The sequence below is a fragment of the Vicugna pacos genome, chromosome 25 (genome assembly GCF_048564905.1).
Source record: "Vicugna pacos chromosome 25, VicPac4, whole genome shotgun sequence".
Classification (NCBI taxonomy): Eukaryota; Metazoa; Chordata; class Mammalia; order Artiodactyla; family Camelidae; genus Vicugna; species Vicugna pacos.
The window spans coordinates 7,825,881-7,848,970 of NC_133011.1; the positions used below are offsets into that span (position 1 = coordinate 7,825,881).

At 38.5% G+C, this 23,090-nt stretch overlaps 1 protein-coding gene across 4 annotated transcripts in view; it reads left to right on the plus strand.

Annotated features, from left to right (window-relative positions):
* The first annotated feature begins 3,742 nt into the window (after positions 1–3,742).
* The window catches only part of MTDH (metadherin), a 50,440-nt gene continuing 31,092 nt past the window's right edge, over positions 3,743–23,090 (plus strand). For 3 of the 4 annotated variants that reach the window (XM_015249419.3, XM_031691181.2, XM_031691183.2), the window contains exons 1-2: positions 3,831–4,444; positions 15,700–15,801. In XM_015249419.3, the coding sequence (XP_015104905.1) occupies positions 4,064–4,444; positions 15,700–15,801 (483 nt within the window). In that variant the 5' untranslated portion in view covers positions 3,831–4,063. Of the gene's footprint in view, positions 4,445–15,699; positions 15,802–23,090 lie in introns of all 4 variants that reach the window. The other variant, XM_006198039.3, reaches the window with a different exon arrangement.

Consider the following 23,090-nt stretch of genomic DNA (forward strand, 5'->3'; position numbering starts at 1 on the left):
ACTTGGTGTTCATTATTCTCATGCATGTTTTTACATTTTTATCTATAAACTAATTTTTTAAACTTTATATGCATGGTATGGGAATGAGTATCCTTGACACATCCATACACGTTCCATACAGGTTCTTAGCATATCTTCCTTTTCAAGAGGCACAGAAGTATCCTGGCCCTTTCAACAACACATTTATAAACTACCTTTCAGCTTAGGATACGTCTGCAGAGAATTTTATTTACTAATTCTGACTAGATTTATTCTGAGGATAACTCTTTCTTTTCCATATCTCCAAATTCTAAGCACACTCAACTGTAGTTCATTGCTTTACTGTGAAATCATCCTTCTAGGTGTATAATCCTGTAATCCAGGAGTTTATGTCAATAGTCTACATTTTGAAGACCAAAGTCAACATTTTTCTTTCATCAGCCCTCAAAGATAAGCTATTTGAGTGGAAGCTTCCTGCACTGTTATGGACTGACTGTGTTCCTCCTCCAAATCCATATGCTGAAGCCCAGACCCCACTATGACTGTATTTGGAGACAGGGCCTTCAAGGAAGTAATTAAGGTTAAATGAGGTCATAGGGGTGGGACTCTGATCTGAAGGATTAATATCCTTTTAAGAGATGCCAGACAGCTCACTGGCTTGCACTCCACCATGTGAGGCCACGGCAAGAAAGTGGCCATCTGCAAGCCAGGAAGAGAGCCCTTACCAGAACCCAACCATGCTTGTCCCCTGATCTTGGACTTCCAGCGTTCAGAATTAGAAAATAACTTTCAGTTGTTTAAGCTACTCACTCTGTGGAATTTTGTTATGGCAATCTGAGTGAATAAATGCACACAGTAATCCCAAGAATTGATTACAGAGCACACTGAAAAAGAGGAGGAACCAAGGGATCCAGAGCAGAGAAGATTGGGTTCTATTATGAGCTCAGCTGCTCTAACCCTTTGAAGCTTCTTTTCTCTTCTATGACATGAGGGGCTTTAGGTAGAACTTCTTCGGGTCCCTTGACACTTCCAAACTAAAAGCATTCTATCACATACTGGGGGCTATGGCTCGGGTAAAAACAGAGACAGGATTCTATCCTCAAGAAGTTATTGGGGATATTCACAAAGCTACATAGTTACAAGTATGTTCATGATAGAATTGCATTTAACGGCAAAAAGCAAAGTAACCTGTAAATAACCTGACTATCCAACAATAAACTATGTTAAAGTACAGTAGAGCCAGACAAGAGGTGAATATTTGCAAACCTGTAAATTAAAAAAAATTGATAAATAACATCAAGGATATAGTGTTGAGAAACTTTGTTTTTTAAAATCATAGATTGGCAAAAACTTTGTTAGAAATCCCATCAATGAGAATGGAGCATGCCACTTCTATAAACATCTGAGCCACGTGGGTCACTTTTTAAAAAACTCCTGTGAACTGTTTTATTGAGGTATATTTAACAAACAACAAGCATACAATTTGGCAAGTTTTGACATACATATAGACTCATAAAACCATAACAATGAAGATAACATATCTATCGTTCCCAAAGTTTCCTGGTGTCCCTTTGTAATTCCTTGCTCCCACCTCTCCTTGCTCCCCCGCCAACCGCCCCCCATAACCACTGATTTGCTGTCACCACAGGCTAGCTGGCATTTTCTACTTTTATACAAAGGGAATCATACAGTACATACTCTTTTTTGTCTGGCTTCTTTCAGTGTAATTGAGAGTCATCTATGTTGTTGCGTATGTATTTATAGTCTTCCTTTTTATTTCCAAGTGGTATCTCATCATATGGGTCACTTTGACTCTCAGAGTAAGTAGTATTCATTTTCAACCCAGTTGCTTCAAGGAAAGAGGTTTCAGAAACGACATTTCACATTTCTCTTAACGTTGCCATTTCCAAGGAATTAAGATTCTGAGTCCACTTACGCCAGATCTAATATTAACTCTTTTAGACACAGTGTTCTTTGAGCTTTTCAAAGCATTGCTTCATTTAAATTTCACCTAAACTTCATTCTGCTGCAAGTTAATGAACCCAACTTCGTGAGCTACAGGGATGTTCCTGGTGAGCTTTATCAATTGACACGAATGTTCATGATCGCATTAAATGCAAAACAGTAAACAGTGCATGACTCCATTTTTGTTTTTAAAATAAAAATACTTGAAAAGATGACTACAAAGTTACATACGAAAAATGATTTTATCTGTATTACCAAATACAGTAAACATTTTTTTAAGCTTAAAGAAGAGGCACAGAAAAAAAAAAGAAGGTAATAGGATTTTACATAATCAATACTTGCTAGGCTGCAAAACAGGCAAACCCAGCTACTATTACTACATGTGTAATATAGCTTAATTCATAAATCCATAGGTATTAACCTAGAATAGGCAGTGGAATTTCTTAGGAAAAATCATCACCCTTCATGTCTCTGGAACCAAAACATAAATGTAGAATTATAAATCTACTTTGATAAATATAAGTGGAATTTGGAACCTTTTAGAGATGAAGTAGTTCCAATGACATCTTCTAAATTTTTGGCCTTGTAATTTACAGTGTCTTTAACTACAAGTCTGTATAAAGCTTAGCAAGAGTAGCAGTTTATTATTATTTACAAAACTCCCTTCCACCCATTAATCACAACATGCTTTACAACGCAGTTGCAAAGTAGGTCAAAATACTCCTAAATACATTTTTGACATTCGGTACTTATTAACGTTACCCCCTTTCTATTCTTTTGAGAAAGCCTGTATTTAGTTCACTTAAGACACTTGCTTACCTATTAATTATCATTTAATAATAAAACAATTTCCTTATAGGGAAATACAACTTCAAAACCCTCAGGCAGCCTCCAAATATCATCTTTGTAACTAAAATCTAAAAATTCATTTCTTCCTAACGCTACCCAGATACGGTCAACACAGGATATAAAAATAGAATCTTTGGAAAGTCCTTGTGGTCTTGCATAAAAGCTTAAAATAAAACGCAACGACGAAACTACCTCCACGTGTAAAACACAACCTAATGTGCCTCTCTTCTCATTTCTCATTAAAGCTACAAATGAGTAGGAGAATAATGCTGCCCACGGGCTTTCCAACTTTTGAATTCTGGGAAGGTGCGAAACCACGCGAAAGCGCCCCAGCCAGGCGGGCAAACAAACGGTCGGTGCGCAACGGGTAACCGGCCCTGAACAGAGACCCAGTTTGTGAGCTAAACTAGGCCCTGGACGAAGAGTGCCAGCTTTGACTTAGCTGAGTCCACTCTGGAAGCATCTAGCCGACCCAGGGAGAAAAAGCCGCTTCCACCCCAACACCACTCCCAGAAAAAAAAAAAAAAAGAAGAAGAAAACAGACACCTACTAGGGCGACTCTGACCTAGACCCCAAGACTCGGTTCCCCACTCTTTGCCCTCTTCCACACCCCCTCCCAGCTCCCAGGCTTCCTCGAGAGCCCCTCCCCAGGACTCATTGAAAGTGCCACGTCTCCTAGCTCCGGGCCACCAGCCACCCGGCAAAGGTTTCCTCCAGTTAACCCCTCCCAGCTTCCCGTCCACAGTCACCGGCCCTCAAGCCTCAGCGCCTCCAGCGGGCCCAAGAGGGTCACCGCCAACCGCCACCGCCGCGCTCTCGCCCTAACGGCTCCCGCCCAACGGCTCCCGCCCCGCCCGGCTTCACCCGCGCCCACGTGACCCTAGCCCCGCCCACTGGCGCACACGTGACCCGCGGCCCAGTCGTCGTCTGCGCGCGCGGCGTGGATCGCGGCCGGAGCCGCCATTGTTCCGCCGAGGGAGGACAGCGGGGCCTGGCTCTGGCGCCGAGACGCCGCTTAGCGGCCGCCACTGGAGACACTCCCTCCCGCCGCCCCCCCCTCCTGGCGGCGGCGGAGTGAGGCTGACAAGGGGGAACTGAGAGCCCCCTATCCTGGCGGCGGCAGCGGCCGATCCCCGGCTCCGGCGCGAGGGGCGGCCGCGATGCGCTCGGCCTGAGGCGGTCCGGCCGGCCCTCCCTTGCTTCCCTTGACTCTTCCACGGCGTCTCTGCGCCCCAGCGTCATCCTGCGAGTCCCCCTGACGGGAGGGAAGATGGCTGCACCGAGCTGGCTGGACAAGCTGGCCCAGCAGGCCGAGGAGGGCTCGGCCCGGCTGCAGGAAATGCTCTCGGTCGGCCTAGGCTTCTTGCGCACCGAGCTGGGCCTCGACCTGGGGCTGGAGCCTAAGCGGTACCCGGGCTGGGTGATCTTGGTGGGCACGGGCGCGCTCGGGCTGCTGCTGATCTTCCTGCTCGGCTACAGCTGGGCCGCGGCTTGCGCCGGCGCCCGCAAGAAGCGGAGGAACCCGCCCCGCAAACGGGAGGAGGCGGCGGCCGCGTCGGCCCCGGCCGCTGACGACTTAGCTCTGCTGAAGAATCTCAGGAGCGAGGAGCAGAAGAAGAAGAGCCGGAAGAAATTGCCCGAGAAGCCCAAAGTGAGTAGGGGTTGGAGCGGCGGGATGTATGGGCGAGGGGCCGGCGTGGAGTCCCCCGAGCGAGCGGGCGGCCGAGCCCCAGCTGCCCCAGGCGCCCCAGCCGCGCATGGAAAAGGAAAAGAGCGAGGTTAGTCGAGAGCCGGAACGCAGTTCTCCCCAGGGGAAGGAGGTGATCGGGGGACACGTTACTTGAAGAATGGTGGAAAGTCAGGAAATGTAAGACGGGTGGGGGGAGATCAGTTTCGAGGAAGGAAATTAGAAGGTATGGGGCATGTTTAAATAAAAGCGCTCAGAGGTCAAGCCGTTTTCGGGAACCTTGACCCCAGAATGACATGCCAACCCTCCTTGAGGCCTACGGGGTAGGCTGCGATGTGTGGAGGGTAATGGGACCTTAATGTGGTGGTGGGAAGTTGTGGCAAGACCGCGGCTGGAAGACAGCCTCCTAGTTCAGTCCCATTGAAGTGGCAGGTAGTGAAGGCGATATACGGTGACCTAGAAACTCTGGGACTTACTTAAAGATTAAAGGTACCCAGGTCTAGACGTGCTTCCATTTTAGCTGGGACTGTTGAAGGGAAATGGTTGCCCACTCTCATTCTTATGAACGTGGCCAATGGAGGCCGGAAGAGGAGAAAGGCAAGAGGGAGTCTTTTTTTTTTTTGATACGCTTTGGGGTACTTGGCCCTCTGAGAGAGCGCTAAAGCAAGTTTAGCGAAGTGGTGCGGGAGGTTTTGAAATCGAGTAAAGGGATGACAGAGCAGAATGGTGCAGGCTGAGAACGGGATTCGGGCACGCTTTACCGGACCACGTGTGGAAATGCAGAGAGCATCACATCCGTTTTATCACGCCTTTATGTTTTATTTCTGCATTGTTTATTGCTGTTTCCCCCTGGTTCTTCCATTATAGCTTTCGTAGTTTCTATCTTTTAAAAATACTTTACAGTTGAGCAGAGTATAGAGGGCGTGCAGAATTAGAAACCGCTCCTCACCTATTTTTATATCCAGTGAATTAAGCTCTTCACCTTTCTAGTAGGATAAAGTACTATGTGAAATGCCCTCTGGTGTTTGCTGGGCAGTGGGAGATACACACATAGGAGTTAGTCGTGGAAACTAATGTAGGAGACAGATTCATAAATAATTCTATTTTATAGACTTGTAGTTGCTATAGAGGTGTGAGCAGTGTAATGAGGTCTGGAGAGTGGAGACTAGTTCTGTTGGAGGGATTTAGGAAAGTTATTGGAGAAAGTGGGATTTTGAGAGTATTGTTGGTAGTAGTAGAAAGAATAAGGCTATATTAGAGACGTGACAGGTTACAATTACTGCATTGTTAGGCCTAGGTTAGACTCGCTGATTAAGAAGATGTGAGATACAAGGCCTAGAAAAGGATACAGTTTTGTCTGTATGAATACTACCTTAAGTTAGGAGAAGAGAAGATAGAACTGATATGGGACATGCGTAATTACGTTTAAATTTGTAGAGAGCATCAAGGATTACCAGAAAATAATGTTATGGTGGAAATAAAGAACCTGGCTCCAAGACAGGAAAAAAAAAGTGGTCTTAAAAACTACGTAAGTTAATAAGCGTAGGCTCTTTGTGGATGAAGCAGGTTGTGAAAATTTCAAAGCCCTGTTTGGGATGTCTGGAAGTTCAGATAGACTTGAGTCAAGAGGCAGGTGCTCCAAGAGCCTATCTGAAGTGCATCGCAACACTTACATGACCCATCTGACTTGTACTGTGAAAAATGCTCATCAAACTTAGGACTTACGCCTTCTCCATTTCATTTGAGTTAAGGACCAGGGAAATAAATAAATAGATCTAGTATCTAGTGGAGAATGGGAAGACTGATGGAGTGGTTGAATGTTAATTGTGTGAAAGAAAGTATTTGTCTGCCTAAAGGTAAAGATATGTTGGAGAAGTTTATCAACATTTGCAAAATTGTGGCTTTCAAACGTTTTTGACTGCACCCTAGAGTAAAAAGTACATTTTCCATTACAATACTCCCACACACACTTATCAAACTATTCTGTTTGTTTTTCTTTAACAGTACTTATGACTCACTAAATTGGTTTCACATTTCATTGCAAAGAGTGACCAGCACTTAGAAAAACATTGTTTTCTAGGGCTAAGAAGTATAAACTGCCATTTATTTGGGACTCATATGCTTTGCACTGTGCTAAGTATTTACTTGGAGAAAAGCAGGATACTGCTTGCAAATTGAAGGCAGTAAAAAGGAATACCATATTCATATGTCTCACAGTGAAAGGAATAAAAAACTAAAAGCTCACTTTCTCCCCAGGGAGTTCTTTATTCCAGTTGTGGAAAGACGTATCAAAAAATTAACAGTGCAATCCTAGTGTGGGCCCAGGTGACTGTAAAAGACCTTATCACAGGATTCAGCTATGAAAGTGGGTAGGAGTAGGATAGTGGGAGAGGCTGAAGAAAGCAAAGGCGCTGAATATGATTGGCAGGGGGGAGCCTTAACTCCCATCAGCCTGGCAGGAATTGGGAACTCTAAACTTGAGTAAAGCATTTAACCTTGCTCCACTTAGCTTATCTTGTTTATAAATTGAGTATCTTAGTTGGGTTAAAACACTGCGGGATTTGTCAGTGTTAACCCTATTTACAGTAGTCACTTTGAATGTGTGTTAAAATGTGAATTCCTGAGTCCCACTGCACATCTTACAAATTCAGAATCTTTGGAACTGAGTCCAGGGAAATCTGCATTTTTAACAAGCTCCTGTAGTAAATCCTTGCTTATCTGTTTGAAAAATCACTCACTGCAGTAGGGCCGTAAGATCCATTGTATAAGAGATTTCGAACTGGGATTGTGTTCAATCTATAATCCATCTCTACATTATCCTGATAAACATTTTGAGATATACTTAATTCTGATGCACGTGAGTTAAGTGATGTAAACTACTGTAGTTTTTTTGAAACTATATTTGCTTAAATACTTTATTTTCATCCTTTTAGTCCATTCTTTTTAGTTTTCTCTTAAATCATTGCCAATTTCACAAGTTGAATTTTCAAAATTTGTTTCTAGTTTCTTGTATTTATTTGTAGAGTAGGTGCTATTTAGCTTTTTAAAATCTGTTCATAAGCATGTTTTAAAACTTCTTTTGTCAGTTTGGTTTTTATCCCCTAATATCTTGGCCATAGGTATTTAAGGGCACAAATTGCAGTTCGCTCCCCTGTTAAAAGTGAAAGGGGTGGCACTTCTCACTGGGCTTAGTTACTAGCCTTTTTGGAAATCATTATTCTCTTATATGTATTTCTTAAGACACCTAGTTCATTGTGAGTATTAAATAGGCACTCGGTAAATATTTTTCACTTCATCTGTGCAATGATTTAGATGGATGTGAGATGTCAGATAACTGGTCTTCAGCAATTGTTGCTTTCAGTTTCAGCTGGAAGCACATAACCAAGATCATTGTCAAAGAAAATTCATTTTAGTGAACAGGTGGTTTTTATATTAGTGTAAGAATTTTTCTTAAAGATTTCGCCGTAGTGCAATTCTTAATGTCTATAATCTCAGTAGATAAAAGAGTAGTGTCTTGTCTTGTTTGCTGGTGTATAACCTTGCACAGTACTTGGCACTCAATAATTATGGAATGCGTAATATAGTAAGAAGTTCCACTGAAGTATTTATGCAACTCATTTTTATTTTTCATGCCTAGTTGACAGCCATATGAGCCACCTTTTTATTTTTACAGTGGAAAATGGCTGTTTGCCTCATCTGGCTAAAATTTTGTAAGGTCCATCTTTCTACAGCCAACAAACCATTCTACTAGTACACAGTGTCTTCTGTATTCATTACTACTTTTCCAGTTTCACTGCCACTGCCCTACTTTTGGACTTTATTACCTTTTGCTTAGGCTGTTCTAACAGCATCCTAACTGGTTTTCCTGCTTCCCAGTCCCTTTGTTGCCAATCCTTTCGACCCAGTCATGCCAGTTAAATCTTTTAAAGCCCAACTCTGATCGTGTGACTTTCATGTTCACATCTTTTCAGTAGTTTCCCCATCACCTATTGAATAAAATTCAGGCTGTGACATGACACTCAAGGCTTTTCATGATCTAACCCCATCTTAGATTTATCTCTTATCATTACTCCTAAGATGTTACCATTAGCTAGACTTCTGTGTCTCTTTATTCATATTGTTTTCTTCTATTCATGTTCTTTCTTCTAAAAAGCCGTTCTTTCTGTATTTCTACCAGTATCTACTTATCCTTCAACACCCAGCTACCTAAGTTGCTACCTTCACTGTAAATCCTTCTCTAGCTTCCTAGCTGGAGTTAGTCTCTCATTTTATTTCATTTCATTTCATTTCATTTCATTTCATTTCATTTCATTTCATTTCATTTTTTAATGGAGGTACTGGAGATGGAACCCAGGACCTTGTTCATATTAAGCATGCACTCCATCACTGTGCTGTACCCTCCCACCTAGTCTCTATTTTTCATATGTTTATTTTATATTTTTTATGAGAGCTAAAACAAGAAAGCAGAACATGGCCTGGAAATGCGCCTTTAGGATGACTCAGATTTTTTCACAGCTCTGTGCATGTCCGAGAATGACAAGTATTGATTTTGGCGTTAGAAATAAATTTTAGTGAGTAAGTGAATTGGCTGATGTGGAATTCCCCAAATAATGGGAATAACTTTATATTAGCCTGTGGTAACTAGCCCATTCCTCTCATCTCCAAAACCTCATGTCTAGGCGTATACTTGACTTTTACAGTTGGAAATCTGATGTTTGTCTCAAAAACTGTAATATCTTTAGCGCACCATTTGTAATTCCCTGCCCTCTCCCAGTCTTCCCCATTTCTGTAAGTGGTAAAATGACCCTGCCATTCTTTCAGTTATTCAAGCCAGACATCTAAGAATCATTCTTGGTTTTTCCCTTTTCCTTACCTCCTCTTCTTCTTCATCTCACATTTAAGCTATCAGCAAGTACCATCGATTTTTATCTCCAGAATATATATTCAGTCCAGCCACTCTCATTCTGCTGTCACCTTAACTCACTTGTACAGCAGTAGCTTCTGTTGACGGCCTCCAGTCCTTTCTCAACATCCTAAGGCTAAGTCTTTTTATGAACAAATCACCATCTTGTCTAAAACCAACACTTCAGTAGCTTTTCCACTTAAAATCTAAACTTCTTTCCTTATATGGCCCAGCACCTGCTTTTCTTTCTCAGCGATTTTGAGTTAGTTTCCTCTCATTTGTTACCTCCAGCTACAGTGATCGTTTTTTCAGTTCTTCAAACTCTTTCACAACCCAGTAGCTTTATATGGGCTGTTATTAACACTTCTGGCACATTCTTGTCCCCACTGTTTTAATTAGCCTTTAGATCTCACTTTAAAACTTACCTTCCCAGAAAATGTTTTCCTGATCACCCTATTGGAAATGGGCATCCTCTTCTATTTTCTCTCTCAACTTCTTGTGTGTGTGTTTCCTTTATTATCGTTATCATTGTTTGTAAATTTTGTATTTACTTTTGGGGGCAGGGGGTCTTCTCCCTCCACTATACTGTAAGCCTTGATGTACACCGGTTAACAGTGACTGGTGTATAAGCGCCTTTGATAATTATTTGTTAAACTAAATGCTGAATGAAGTGACTAAAATGACATCTCACAGTTTAATTGGATAATATTATTGAGTTAAATAAATCTGTATTTTAAAATAATCTCAATAGAATTACCTTTTATTCGTAGGTAGTGGTTTTGCCATATTATCCCAGGTACTACTAAAGATAAATTGTATCATACGCCACCTACACGATTTTCTTTTTCCCTTTAAGTCACTAGTTTTAAGTTCTAAAAGGATACTCATTTGATTAAAAAATCCTGAGCAATAGGTAAAACAAGTATTGCTGATTTTACAGAAAAGGAATCTTGAGATTAAGTGATTTATTCAAGGTCATAGATTAAAGTCATTTCAAAGGTAAAACAATATCCTGATTTCTACCCTAAGAATTCACTGTTATTTCCACTGTACCTCTCTGGCTTTGATAGAACATTTCAGGATATTACATTGCATTCAGAGAACAAATCCAATTTTCTCAGTGAGTTACAGCTTTATTGCTTTTAAAATGTACTTTTAAGAAGCAGAATCAGAGGTTTCTGCTGAAAATTATAATTACTTTTACAAAAGCTCCAGAATTTTGACTCCATTTGTTTGGTTATATGACAGGACTTTTTCATCCTGTCATTTTTTTCTGCCAGAGGCCTAGCAGAGACCTTTGTTAGTTCCGACAGAAGAGGTCTCTAATAGTTGTGTTCATCTTAGGTACCAGTAGCGGCAGTAAACCCTCTGAATGCTTGTTTTTGTTGCACTTCCGGCATTATTGAGTCCTGTATTACTTGTCAAGGTTGTGAAAGCCTTGAAAGTATTTTTAAATTATTATAATTATTATTCAAACAAAATCAAGAGATCTAAGTGAGGAATTGGTGTTATTTGTCCAGTTTTTAAATTTGCTGTTTTCTCTCCAACTACACTAGCAGTTTTAAAGTGTTCCACAGAACGTCATGTTCCAGAAGGCATCCATGAGGATCCGAGAAAGAAGTACATGGATATGTGTCTGCTGTATCACCTGTAATCCTTTTTTCAAAACCCAACAGATATGAAACCTTGAAAACTAATGCTGTATTTAGTTTTTCAAAAGTCGTCTTTAGCATAATTTGGCCATGTGATAGGTATTGAGTGTCATCTCTCTATCCTATGAAAGTAGCCCTGACCATCCTTGATGCAGTCAACAAAAAAATATTTTGGAATCCCTGAAGAGGGGTTAATTTTGTCTAGCTATTTAGAAGGCACAAGGATCTTTACCCTAAAGGAAATATCTCAGGATATATAGCAAGATTTTGCAAATGTGATTTATAGGCCATGTTTGTAAGATTATTCTCTTTAGTTATTAAGAGTTGAAAATTGAGGTTGAATTTTAAATAAGTTGGTAAATTACTATGACTGAAGCTATAGTTTATGTGTATGTTTAGTTTATGTAATTGATATGTGCAGAACACTTGGCAGAGAAAAAATGCATAGTTTGCGTTTTCAGGTAGATGACAGGAAATTATTCTGTCTTGAATTTGTATCAGCACTCTTCAAAACTAAAACTAAGAAACTGACCAAGACTGTAAATCTGATCCATTAAATGAGATAATGCGTGTGCTTGGCACATGGCAAATACTTGGACGTTATTCGTTATTGTCAGACTGTCTTATAGTCTAATCTGTCATCTAAAGATAATAGCTCTTGAATTTCCATGATGCCTTGTCTTGCCTTTTATCTTTTTTTATCATGGATGGTGAAACTATAAGCAGTTTTTTAAAAAGAAAGATTGCTTTAGATTGCTGTCTGTAGAGCAAGCCTGAACTATTTCTAGCCTCTGAGAGGATGTATTTACTCATAATTAGTATTCTGTTAAAAACACTTCCCAAAAGAATTTGTGTCTGGAGCATTGGACTGGGCAGATACATGTACAGTTTGTTGGCCTTCTTGACCACCAGGACTTAACATTTACTTTGAGCTTGCTAGTATGAAAAATGACTGAGTGCTGGAACATGGGGATGAGGATATGGGCCATCACAGCTTTGGAGAGGAAAAAATATTGAAAGGAAGAAACAGTTTCTTGAGCAAGTAAAGTATGCTTTCATATGTTTTCTCATTTACTGTCATTTTGACAAGAAACGTTTTAATACAGGTTACATATTTTCTTCATATTTACAATTGATGAAATTGAGGGTTAAGTCAAGGAAAATGCTTAAAATCACAGTGATTAAATATAGAAGTTGGGCCTTAATCCCAGGTTTGTCCAACTCCAAAGCCCATAGTCTTTTCATATTTCACTTTTTTGGTAGGTAGAGTGGACTGTCCTTCTAGTTTCTAAACTTAAGGTGTTTCCAGGTAATTTGAAGTCATGGTTTTTACATTTTCTGATTGAAAATAAAATTTGCATAGCTAAGTCAGAATAGGATTTTAAATGGTTTCATTTTAGAAGTCAAATGTTAAACCTTATATATGGTTACCTTAGATATAGGTAATTTTGCAATTTTGAATCAGTTTAACAAATGTATAAAAGCTGCTTAAATAGAGTAGAAATCTACTTTCTTATTCTGAACTTTAAAACTACCGGAGGGCAGATTCCTTTCATGTGTCCTTTTTCCTGAGGTCCCTAGCCCTGTGCCTTGTACTTAAGTACTTAGTACACGTTTATGGAATTGTATGGAATTAATATTTGAGGATTGACTAACATGAAGAATTTTATTTCCTTGAAATCAGTATGAGTTACTGTGGCCTCCTCCTCCATTTTATTTTCCTAGTTCTCAGCTAGGTATCTTTATTCTGCCTTATCACCGCTCTTCCCAACACACAAACACACACAGTTCTTTTGTGAATGCATTTTAAAAAAGGATCTGGGATAGGAGTTGGGGATGTATAATAAGACAGACATGGCATTGTCTACAAGTTTATCCATAATAAGTAATTTTATCATTCTTCCATTACTCATTGATTTTCACCAAATTTGAAGGACATTTTGGGGTGGTCTAATTTAAAATATAGATTGCAAGCTATATTCATAATTAACTTAATTTGGCCCTGGAGGGGAACACCTCAAAATTTTCCAGAGAATTTTAAACTGGGGCACAATGAGAGGCCCATGTATTTCTAATCTGTGAAAACAACACAGGTATATTAAGGCTCTGTATTGTAATAAGAGAAAATACTTTCATGTGAAGCCCAGCTTGGAAGTCACATAGAATTTAAAATGTTGGTTTGCAGTTATTTCTTTTTATATGAGCAGATCGACATAATATGCTCGAATTTGGAGATTCGCTGATTTAAATATGGTTAATGCTTAGTCCAGGGCAAGGTCTTCTTGACCAGCTAGTAGCAGAATAAAAGGGCAGTTAAGTGCTGTTGATGGGTAGGAGAGGCACAGCCACTATAGTATGTTCTTTTTTTCCTGCTACCAAAGAATTCTGTTGACTTCACCCCTAGGATAGGAGGCTCTTGTTTCATGGTGTCAGGCATTTGTGAAGTGTTATTGATGCCTTATGGAATCCTAATAGTTATGAGACATAAATAAAGCCCAAGAGTTAGTGAAAAATTGGAAGATCTGCATAGATCCGGGGGAACAGCTACAGTTCTAGCCATTACATAAGTAGATGTTGCAAAGAAGGAAGCTGAATTGGCACAGGTTGGAGCATGGGACCCTGTTTGGCTTGCTGATCATTGCAGTCTATGAAATGGAACCTGAGCGTTCCTGTGTTGTTAGTCACTGATTGAGGACTTTAGACTTTGTATTTGATTAGAAGGAAAGATTGTTTCTCTTTCATTTGGTCGGCTCTATCAACAATATTTGCAGTTGTCTTTAAGGAATTGCATTGAACTTTTAGTAGGTTTTAGAGATAGTTTTTAACCACTTAATTTCTTACCTTTTTACAGTTAATATATAAATTTAAATGATTCAGTTTAGTAATTTATATGAGTAAAATGGAGGTGTTATGTAAGTGACTATGATGGAGATTTTCCTGAAGGGATTAGTTAAATGCAGTTTCACAGATGTAAGCCTTGGGAGCTGCCAGTATGGGAAACTGTGTAGACTTGTAGCTGCAAGATCATTCACTTGGAGTAAAGCTTACATAGAAAGGTGAGACTGACCCCAGAAGTCAGAAAAAGTTTGACTAGAGAGAGTTAGTCTGAATTAAGAAATGGCATATAAGAGTTGACAAGTAAAATGGGGGTACTGGAAAGTAGAATTAATCAAAGTTTTATATTCCTGATGTGAACATGGCTCTGAGTCCGAATTCCTTACCTTTCTTTGTGCGCTGCCTCCTCCCTGCACTGCCCCCCCCCCCAGTATCCATAAACACAGCAAGAGATGAAAAGAGGCAGCGTTAAAATGGCAAAATAGCACCAAAGGGAAAAAACCAAACCAAAAGTGAGGAGACCTGCTTTCAGCGTTAGCTGTCTGATTTAAACAAGTTGCTTAAGACCCAGCAGATTAATTTTGGGTTAATTAGGAATTTAATCAGCTAAAAGACAGCTTTTGTTTTGATTTTTCTGCCATAAATCTTTGGGAAGCCTGCAAATTGGGTTTTAAAATATTAATGGTCTCTTTTTCCAGCTTCATATCCACAATAATTTTACACAAATGTAGGTTAAGTCACATTAGGACAACTTTGAACATTAATGTTGTTTTCTTGAGTGTAGCTCTTCTATAATAAGTAATCTGGTAAACTAGAAATAAAACAATTGAAACTAGTGTATTGATTGACTAGCTTACTGTGGTGAGTATGAGGAGAAATGGGCAAGTGAAAAGAAGTAGTATCCAGAAAGAAGAGGTTGCAGTGCAGACACCTGGGGCCCTTTTTTCAAACGCCTAATCCAGATACATCTCTGGTGATGGGGCTCAGAAATGTTTAATTTAAAAAAAAAAAATCCCCAAACTAGTGATTCTGATTAAAGCCAGATTTCAGGTTCACAGACTTAATTCTACTCTTGAACACCTCTAAGTGCTATCATTTTATTCTGGGGAATATTAGGGAAGCTGAGGTAGCCTTTTTAAACTGTGGCAGTGGGTTAGTAAAACTTCTTAATCTCAGAACAGTAGAGCCATAAACTGCAGAATTACAGGAGATATTAGAGATTATCTCCTGCAGAGGCCAACAGGCTGTGGCCCATGGGCTGAATCTGGCCCCACGCCTGCTGTGTTCGGAACACAGGCACACGGCTGCGTTCACATGTCGTCTTGTCGCTGCTGTTGTGCCCCCGCAGCAGAGCTTTGCAGTTGCAGCAGAGGCTGTATGGTTGACAGAGCCTAAAATATTTTCTGTGTGGCCCTTACTGAAAAAGTTTGTGGATTTTTGAATAGATCAGATTCATCATTTTGTAGATGTAGACGTAAGACTCAAAGATAACGAGTGAAATATTCTACGATTACACAGCTAATTGGTGGTCAGGGTGCAAATACAATTAAGTTCTCTTTTTTTCTGCTTCCATTCCACCATTTTTTGTTGGAGGGACTGATGCCTGGGTAAATCAGAAAATAAATTTGTAGTACAGAGATTTGCTTATAAGTTCATTCTTTATTATAAAACATAGTTCCTAGGGACAGTAGTCCATCTAGTCTTAGATAACACTGCTGTGTTGGGTCGGGGGTAGCAATTGATTGTGTGTATTCTGTCTCCTGAGTATAAATTTTTGATTTGATCTGCCAGGCTTTTTGATAACAGAATCCATTTTTGTTGCTGTGTAGCCAAATGGACGGACTGTTGAAGTGGCTGAGGAGGAAGTTGTCCGAACATCTCGAAGTGTAACAGCAAAGCAGCCGTTAGAGACAGACAAGAAAAATGAAAAGGTAAGTTTGTCAGCATAATAAATTATATGCAAGGCTCTTAATAAAGAGAGTGACATAAAATTGTATGTATTATCCCTATTTAAGAAAAACTAAAAATCAGAATTTATCATAGCAGATGGATCAATGGGTGGTGAAGGTTCAGTAAGTTATTTTTGTTTATTTGTTCATTTTTTAAGGAAGGGTGTACCACCAAGTATTTTAAACATTGCTGTGGCATTATAAGTACTCACTTTGCCGAAAACAGTTTATTCATGACTTGAACATCTTTTATATGAGTAAGGTTCCAGATATGTAACATACCTCTTATTTGGAAATAGAATTGTGTTACCTTTGTTAATATGCACTTCTGGCATAAAAAGCTTGGCAAAATTGTCTTGTGGTGTTATGTGTTAAAATAGATTTCTGTTATGATGGAAACATAATCATCTTTTTATTAGATACAGTTTGTTTAACTATAGAAAATGTTCTATATTCAGGTCATTATTAAAAGTTTGGGTGTACACTCTTAAGTTTTCAAATAAAACAATCTGTTATATCCCATAAATGTTGCATTCCTGGGATTTTATTCACTTTCCAGTTGCCAGGGTTAGAACTGACCCATTTTTATTTGACTTAATTTAGTTTGTAAGTATAGCAAAATGTGCAAGAAACTGTAAACGATGGTTTCTCCTGCTGTGGGTGAGAGACTTCATTCTGGTACATTACGAACTACCCCTCCTCCCCTTCTTTAACCCCATGCATGCTTAACTCCTTTTTTAGGGGAAACAGACAAAAAACAACCACAGGTAGGTAAGTGATTTCGAGGAACCAGGGTACCACAGCTCCAGCCCCGCAGAACAGTGGCATGAAATGGTTGGTACAGTTTCTTAGCGCTTATAACTTCAGAATATCTTGGAAGAACTGGTGAGATCAATTCTGCCCCTGTAACCCAGTGAAATTGGTCTAGGACCAAGACAGTTACAGGTAGCATGGCTTAAAATAAAGGATGGTTGTGGAAGAGAATTAAATTTATGTCTTATTTTGCCTATGGCAGAAAAATAAATAGTAAATACTTGTGTTAACAAATAAGCATATAATTTAGGGATTGTGAATTTACATTGTGAATAGTTTTATATGCTTAATATTGATTTCTACTTCTCCCATCTGGTGTTTTTTTTTTTTTCTGGGCTTCCTACTAGTGAGCATTGTATACTTCTGCTTCTACTCCCTGAATTATCCTGAAAAGTTTGTGGTCGGAGTAATTTATTAACTACCATTCATCTCTGATTGATTAATCATGTATAGATTAGATTAATCGTGTATAGATAGGATGTATCAGGATGTAAAACCACAGTTTACAGTTTAAAATCATTCTGAAATTTCTTGTATTAGAAAATGTAGTAGTTGACATTTGTTAAGTATCTACAGTATGGCAGGCTCCGTGCACAGTGAGGTATGTGTATGTATATGAATATATTTGCCTATATAAGAGACAATTTATTGAGCACTCACAGGGTGTACGTTTAAGACTTTACAGAATATTTATACATTACTTTAATTATCCTCACAAGAACGCTAAGGAGGTGGTGTTATACCTGTCTTACAAGTAAACCTGAAGCTTAAGTTATCTAAGCCATTGAAAGTATAGTCAGTTCTAACCCAGACCCATCTGACTTCAAAGTCTGTGCTTTTTACTGTTCCATATTACTTCTGATCCTTTTAAAAACTCTTCCAGGCAAATAGGAATAGCCCCATTTATAGATAAGGGCTCTGAAGCATAGAGGGATTTTGTGATTTCTCTAATTTTATGTATAGTTTCTGAACTAGGGCTTGAACCCAGCTCATTCTGATGCCATGCCAAAACTCATGTACTTTTTAATTTCTTGACAGAATTGCCTCCTTTCAGTTGCTGTTGCTTTTTTAGTACAAGGCTTCTGCCTTTGGTTAATTGCCTACGTGATTTGACTTTCTGCATAATAGTAAATGCTACGACTCATGGCCCGTATTACTTTTTGTCATCCTACATCTTGTATTTATCCTTTTTAACTTGGTTTAGTCCAGGTGACTCATTTTAGTTAATTTTTTATGCTATTGTGCTGTGTGCTTTTGTGTGTTTTAAATATGTGACAGATTGTTAGACTTCTTATTGTCTTTTTTTGTAAATAAACATCTTAGATCTACTTATGCACCTTAGTATGTATTATTTTATATTTGTTTTCCTCTCAGAGCCACATCTTAGGTGCTTTGAGAAATACAATTTGCTGGTAGAGCAGTTGTACTCCATGGAGTGATATTGAATACCTTATTACTTGTGTAAGTCTTACAGATAAAACTTTGTCTAAAAACAATTTATGGTAAGAGCTATGGGTTTGGGCCTGTGAAGCAAGTTAAGCTACCAACCAGGTTTTCATTTGGCTATGAATGTCAATGCTTCATTGATGCTAGTCTCTAGCAGAGTATACATTGGACCCTTAGCCAGGCTGAATGCTTTGTGCTACTAAATGCCAAATGGGATAAAGAGAAATGAAACATGTACTTACCCTCAGAGAGATTACAATCTAGTTAAGGAAAGACCAAGGATAAGAGAAGATACCAGGTAACATAAGGCCTTGATGGCCAGGTATTTGAGGAGTAAGATTATCCTATTTGGGTATCCAGAAAAAAATTGATTTAATTGGACTCATAAGGATAGGGATGATATTTCAGTAAGTAGAAGTGGGGAGGCCAAGTTTAGAAGGAGAGAGAAACAAATGAACTCAGTCCTTATTCAGCTGAAACAAAAACATACTCAGACATACTCAAAGGAAAACCCTAGACAAGTTTGACTGGTCAGGGATGGTTGGGGATATGATAAAAACTTAGATGTGTTCAGCTGGCAGCAACATTTACAAATCAGCATTGTGTCTATGATTGTAAAGGTCTGATTTAAGATAGAAGTGCAATGATTGTTAATAAGAGAAACAAAAAAAGCAAAAAAAGTGTGAAATTTGTTCACCAAGTTGTTAAAGATGAAGTCAGTGGTGTCCTACTAAAATACTCATATCATCACAAATATTAATAAGCTCTTAGATTTTTATGATGCTATACAGTATACAAAATATTTTCATATCTCTTAATCCTACCTAGTATACAACTCTGGAGGAGGGGGCAGATTACAATTTTTTATACAATTTATTAAAAACAGTGTAATGAATTGCCCAGGATCACAAAGCTAGTTAAGTAATGCTCTCAATTTCTCTGAGGCAGCAGTTCTCAAAGTGCGGTCCATGGACCCCTGTGAAGGGGTCCTAGGGACCTTTTGTTAGGTCTCGGAAGACAGAGATATTTTCATTATAATTAAGACATTGCCTTTTTTACTGTGTTGATATTTGCATAATGGTGCAAAAGCAGCAGTGGGTAAAACTGCTGTCTCCTGAGTACAAATTAAGGCAGTGGCATCAAACTACTAGTAGTTGAATTCTTTAATGCAATCTATTCACAGTAAAAAAAACAAAAACAAAAACAAAAACAAAAAAAACCTAGTTCCACTTAAGAGTATCCTTGATGAATCTGTAAAAATGGTAATTATTAATTTTATTAACTCAACCCATGCTTTTTAATTATTCCGTATGATGATATGGGAAGTATGCTGTGTAATGAAGAACAGTGGTGGTTTTGAGGAAAAACACTTGTACGATTGAGTTGTAGACTGGACCAGCCACTTACTTCATGTTACTCCATGTTACTGGAGAGAACAACTGATAGACAGGCCGTGGTTATTTAGACTTGGGTAGTTGCAGGCATTTTCTAAAAAATAATCAAGACAGTTCAAGAAAAACAACTGACAGGATTCATTGCAAATGATAAAATGATTTGTTGCCAAGTGAAAATTAGAAATTTGGAAAATTTGTGTCTACCACCATGAACTGGACAGTGATCCCAGTACTTAAAGAATTTCTGATGAAACCAGTGGTAACATTAACAAACATGATTTTTTCTTAAATGTTGTGTATAATGGAATGTTCTAACATTTTGGAAGATGTGTATAACGAGTAAATCTGTTTTCTAAATGACCAGTGCTTGTGTGTTACAAAATCAGGCAAGTATAAAAGATTCATTTAAAGCGCAGGATAGACCAATGGATTTTAATGTAGTAGAGCATAGAAAGTTCACTCAGGTAGTTTCAGATTCCCCATTGCAGCAATTTTTAAGAAACTACCACCTAACAAGTTTTGGTGTAATATTTTTTCCTTCCTCTACCTATAGTCCTTCGTGGCTTCCTGTTGCTCTTACTCCACAGTCTTGAACAGAATCTAAAGGCACTGTTATTCAAGTCTGCTCTCCTCCCTCTTACCTGCTCTGGGCTCCAGACACATTGATTTTCTTTATTTTTTGTTAACCAGCTTTATGTTGATAATATACCATGGAATTCACTTCCTTGAAATGTACAATTTTAGTGTATTTACAGAGTTGTATAGCTATTACCACGATCTGATTTTTAAACATTTTCCTCTTCCCAAGAAGAAATGTTGTGCCGATTGTTAGTGTCTCTCTGTTTTCCCCTCCCCTCAGCAACCACTAATCTTTAGTGGACCACTAAAGAATATCACAATTACCTGAAAAAACTATAAACTCCTCCCTTTTCCAGTTACATATCTGTGTGTATGTAGCCAGATTTTCTTTATATGCTTCAATCAAATAATGTATCACAGTAAATTAATGCTAAAACAGGTATACAAATCCAGTTGTCTTTTATGAAGCTGGACATGAAGGATATTTGCACCGTGTAAAACATACTCTTCTCACTGAAATGTTTGTTTTGGAAAATACAGTTATTTATATAAATATACTTATACAATATATAATTAGTTTATTATTACTTTCAAATAAATTAATACATATTTAAATAATTTCTTAGTTTAAATTTATAGTATGATAGATATCAGTAGATATAACCCACGTAAACAAAGGCTCTTTGATATCCTCGATACGTTTTAAGAGTATCCTATGACCAAGAAGTTTGAGAACCAGTGCTCTAGGAGTGATCAGTTTTTTAAAGACCAGCGACATAATTATTCTGAGGCAGCATAGATTTTATACAAGCATAAGCTGTAGCAGCTCTTAGTGAAAAGAGAATACCAGCATGTCCAGAAAGTTTACATACATTTGTTTTATCTTCCATAATACAGCTTGAAAACTACAGTTTAAAGCTGGGGATTGGCAAACCATGGCTTGCTGGCCACATCATGTTCTCTGCCTATCTTTGAAAATTTTACTGGAACACAGGCATACTCACTCATTTATTTATTGTCTATGCCTGCTTTTGCAATACAACAGCAAAGTTGAGTGGTTGCAAAAGGGACCTTATAGTTTGCAAAGCCTAAAATATTTACTGTTTGGTCTTTTTTTTTTTTTTTTTTTTTTTTTTTTTTTTTTTTGGCTGAACCCCTGTTTTAGACTCCTAATACAGTCTTCTGAGTTCATTAAAATATTCCATTTTCTGGAGTGCTTTAGTATGGTCTTACTCTCTAGGTCTTGGACTCTTGACTTTCTAGGCTCCCTCGTGCCATAGTCTATGGTTGTGATTTCTTGGCTTCCACCCAGAGAATTAGTTTTCAAGGTCTCCTTTAAGGGAAGCCAAGTAGTTTTTTAATAAAAAAGGGAGTGTCTTACCAGAGGAACTTCATTTCTGCCCCTAGACTTTTCTGTCTAAACTCCTAACAGCGGAACTGAGACCGGAAGCAGTACTTCTGCCCAAGCCCATCGTTTTTACACGATTCTGTGGTTGTATCAGGCAGGAAGTGGCAAGAGGGGGATTGAACACAGTGAAATGGTCAGTTTGTTTTTGAAGATGCTGAGTGAAGTGCGAACGGGATCTCCAAGTGGAATTAGTTTATTAGACTATTGGAAATGTGAGAACCGGATCTCAGAAGGAGTTCAGGGCTAGATAAAAGGCGTTCTTAAGAAAGGTTTCTTGTAAATTTTTTAAGATTATGAGTTGATAGCCGAGCTGTTTATGCGGTATACCATAACTTATGAGCCTACACCAAACATATGTAAATAATTTAATGACTTGGATGATGGATCAAGTATACAAATGTAATAGCTCAGAGGTTTTATTTAGGAAGACAGTGAAAGTTGGGCAGACAGGGCTATGTGTAATGCATTCTAGTTTTAGACTGTTTCATTGATAAACCATATATTAATGGAATACCTTCCATGTGCAAGATACACTATTCTAGGCACTAGGAATATAATGGTTGATAAAAATAGTTGGTAGAGTCACTATTCTTATGAAGTCACTATTCTTATGAAGCAAATATAATCTTTAAAGTCAGGTGGTGATAGGTGCTGTGAAAGAAAATAACTAACAGGGTGAAGAGAAAGAGTGCAAATTGTGGGCACTTCTCTGCACCTGCAACTCTGCTCCTTACTTTTATTCAAAAGAAAAAAAAAGGTATCAGAATAGCAGTGAGTAGAGTAACCCTGAGTCTGGTTTAAATCACAACCTCTCCCCCAAACGGGAAATCAGTTGCAAGCCTCTCTACTTTTAAAAAGGTTTATGACACTTTTCATAATTAATCTCGTCCTGACATTGTGTCACCAAGTTACTAAGATTGAGAACTGATGGTTTATACAAAATAGAGAATTGGAATTAGTATACCCCTTGGACCATTTATCCTTTGCATTTAACTATGCCCAAGTCATCTGTGTGTTTGAGATAAGTGAGAAAAAGAAATAGTGCCAAAATGTGGAGCAGTATAAAATAGAGACCCTGCCTTACTTGTTTAGGCAGAAAGAGGATGAAATTGATCCTAAAACAGTGGTTTTCAGACTTTTCAAGTGGCAGTTGCTAAAACTTTTCAAAATAAATTTCACTGACTACCAACTTTTGATTTTGTCAAGTACATTTTTAAAACCACTGTCACCATTACAAAAAAAGAAAGGAATTTTGACACAGTGGAAATAAAAAGAACAAAAACCTCAGGAAAAAAGAACAGCTTTTGCTGTAAGTTAGTGAAAAACCTTATACACCAGCCACTAGTCCTCAGACCAAATCACTCTAGTATCCATGTCTAATCTTTAGAAAATACTCAGTATTCCCCTTTTTCATGCCTCATTTACTTTATCACTCCTGACATTACCAGCAGAGACTTTAGATGATTATAAGGCTTAATATTAGTGCTGTCATTTCATCATAATTTTAAGGATCAGTACTTTCCAGATCAGAGAATTCATAAATTGAATAAGGATTACATTCAGAACCTGGCGACTTACCATGTGTGTAAATAGCTAATTGCAAAATAAAATATCACTGAAAATTTGTAAAG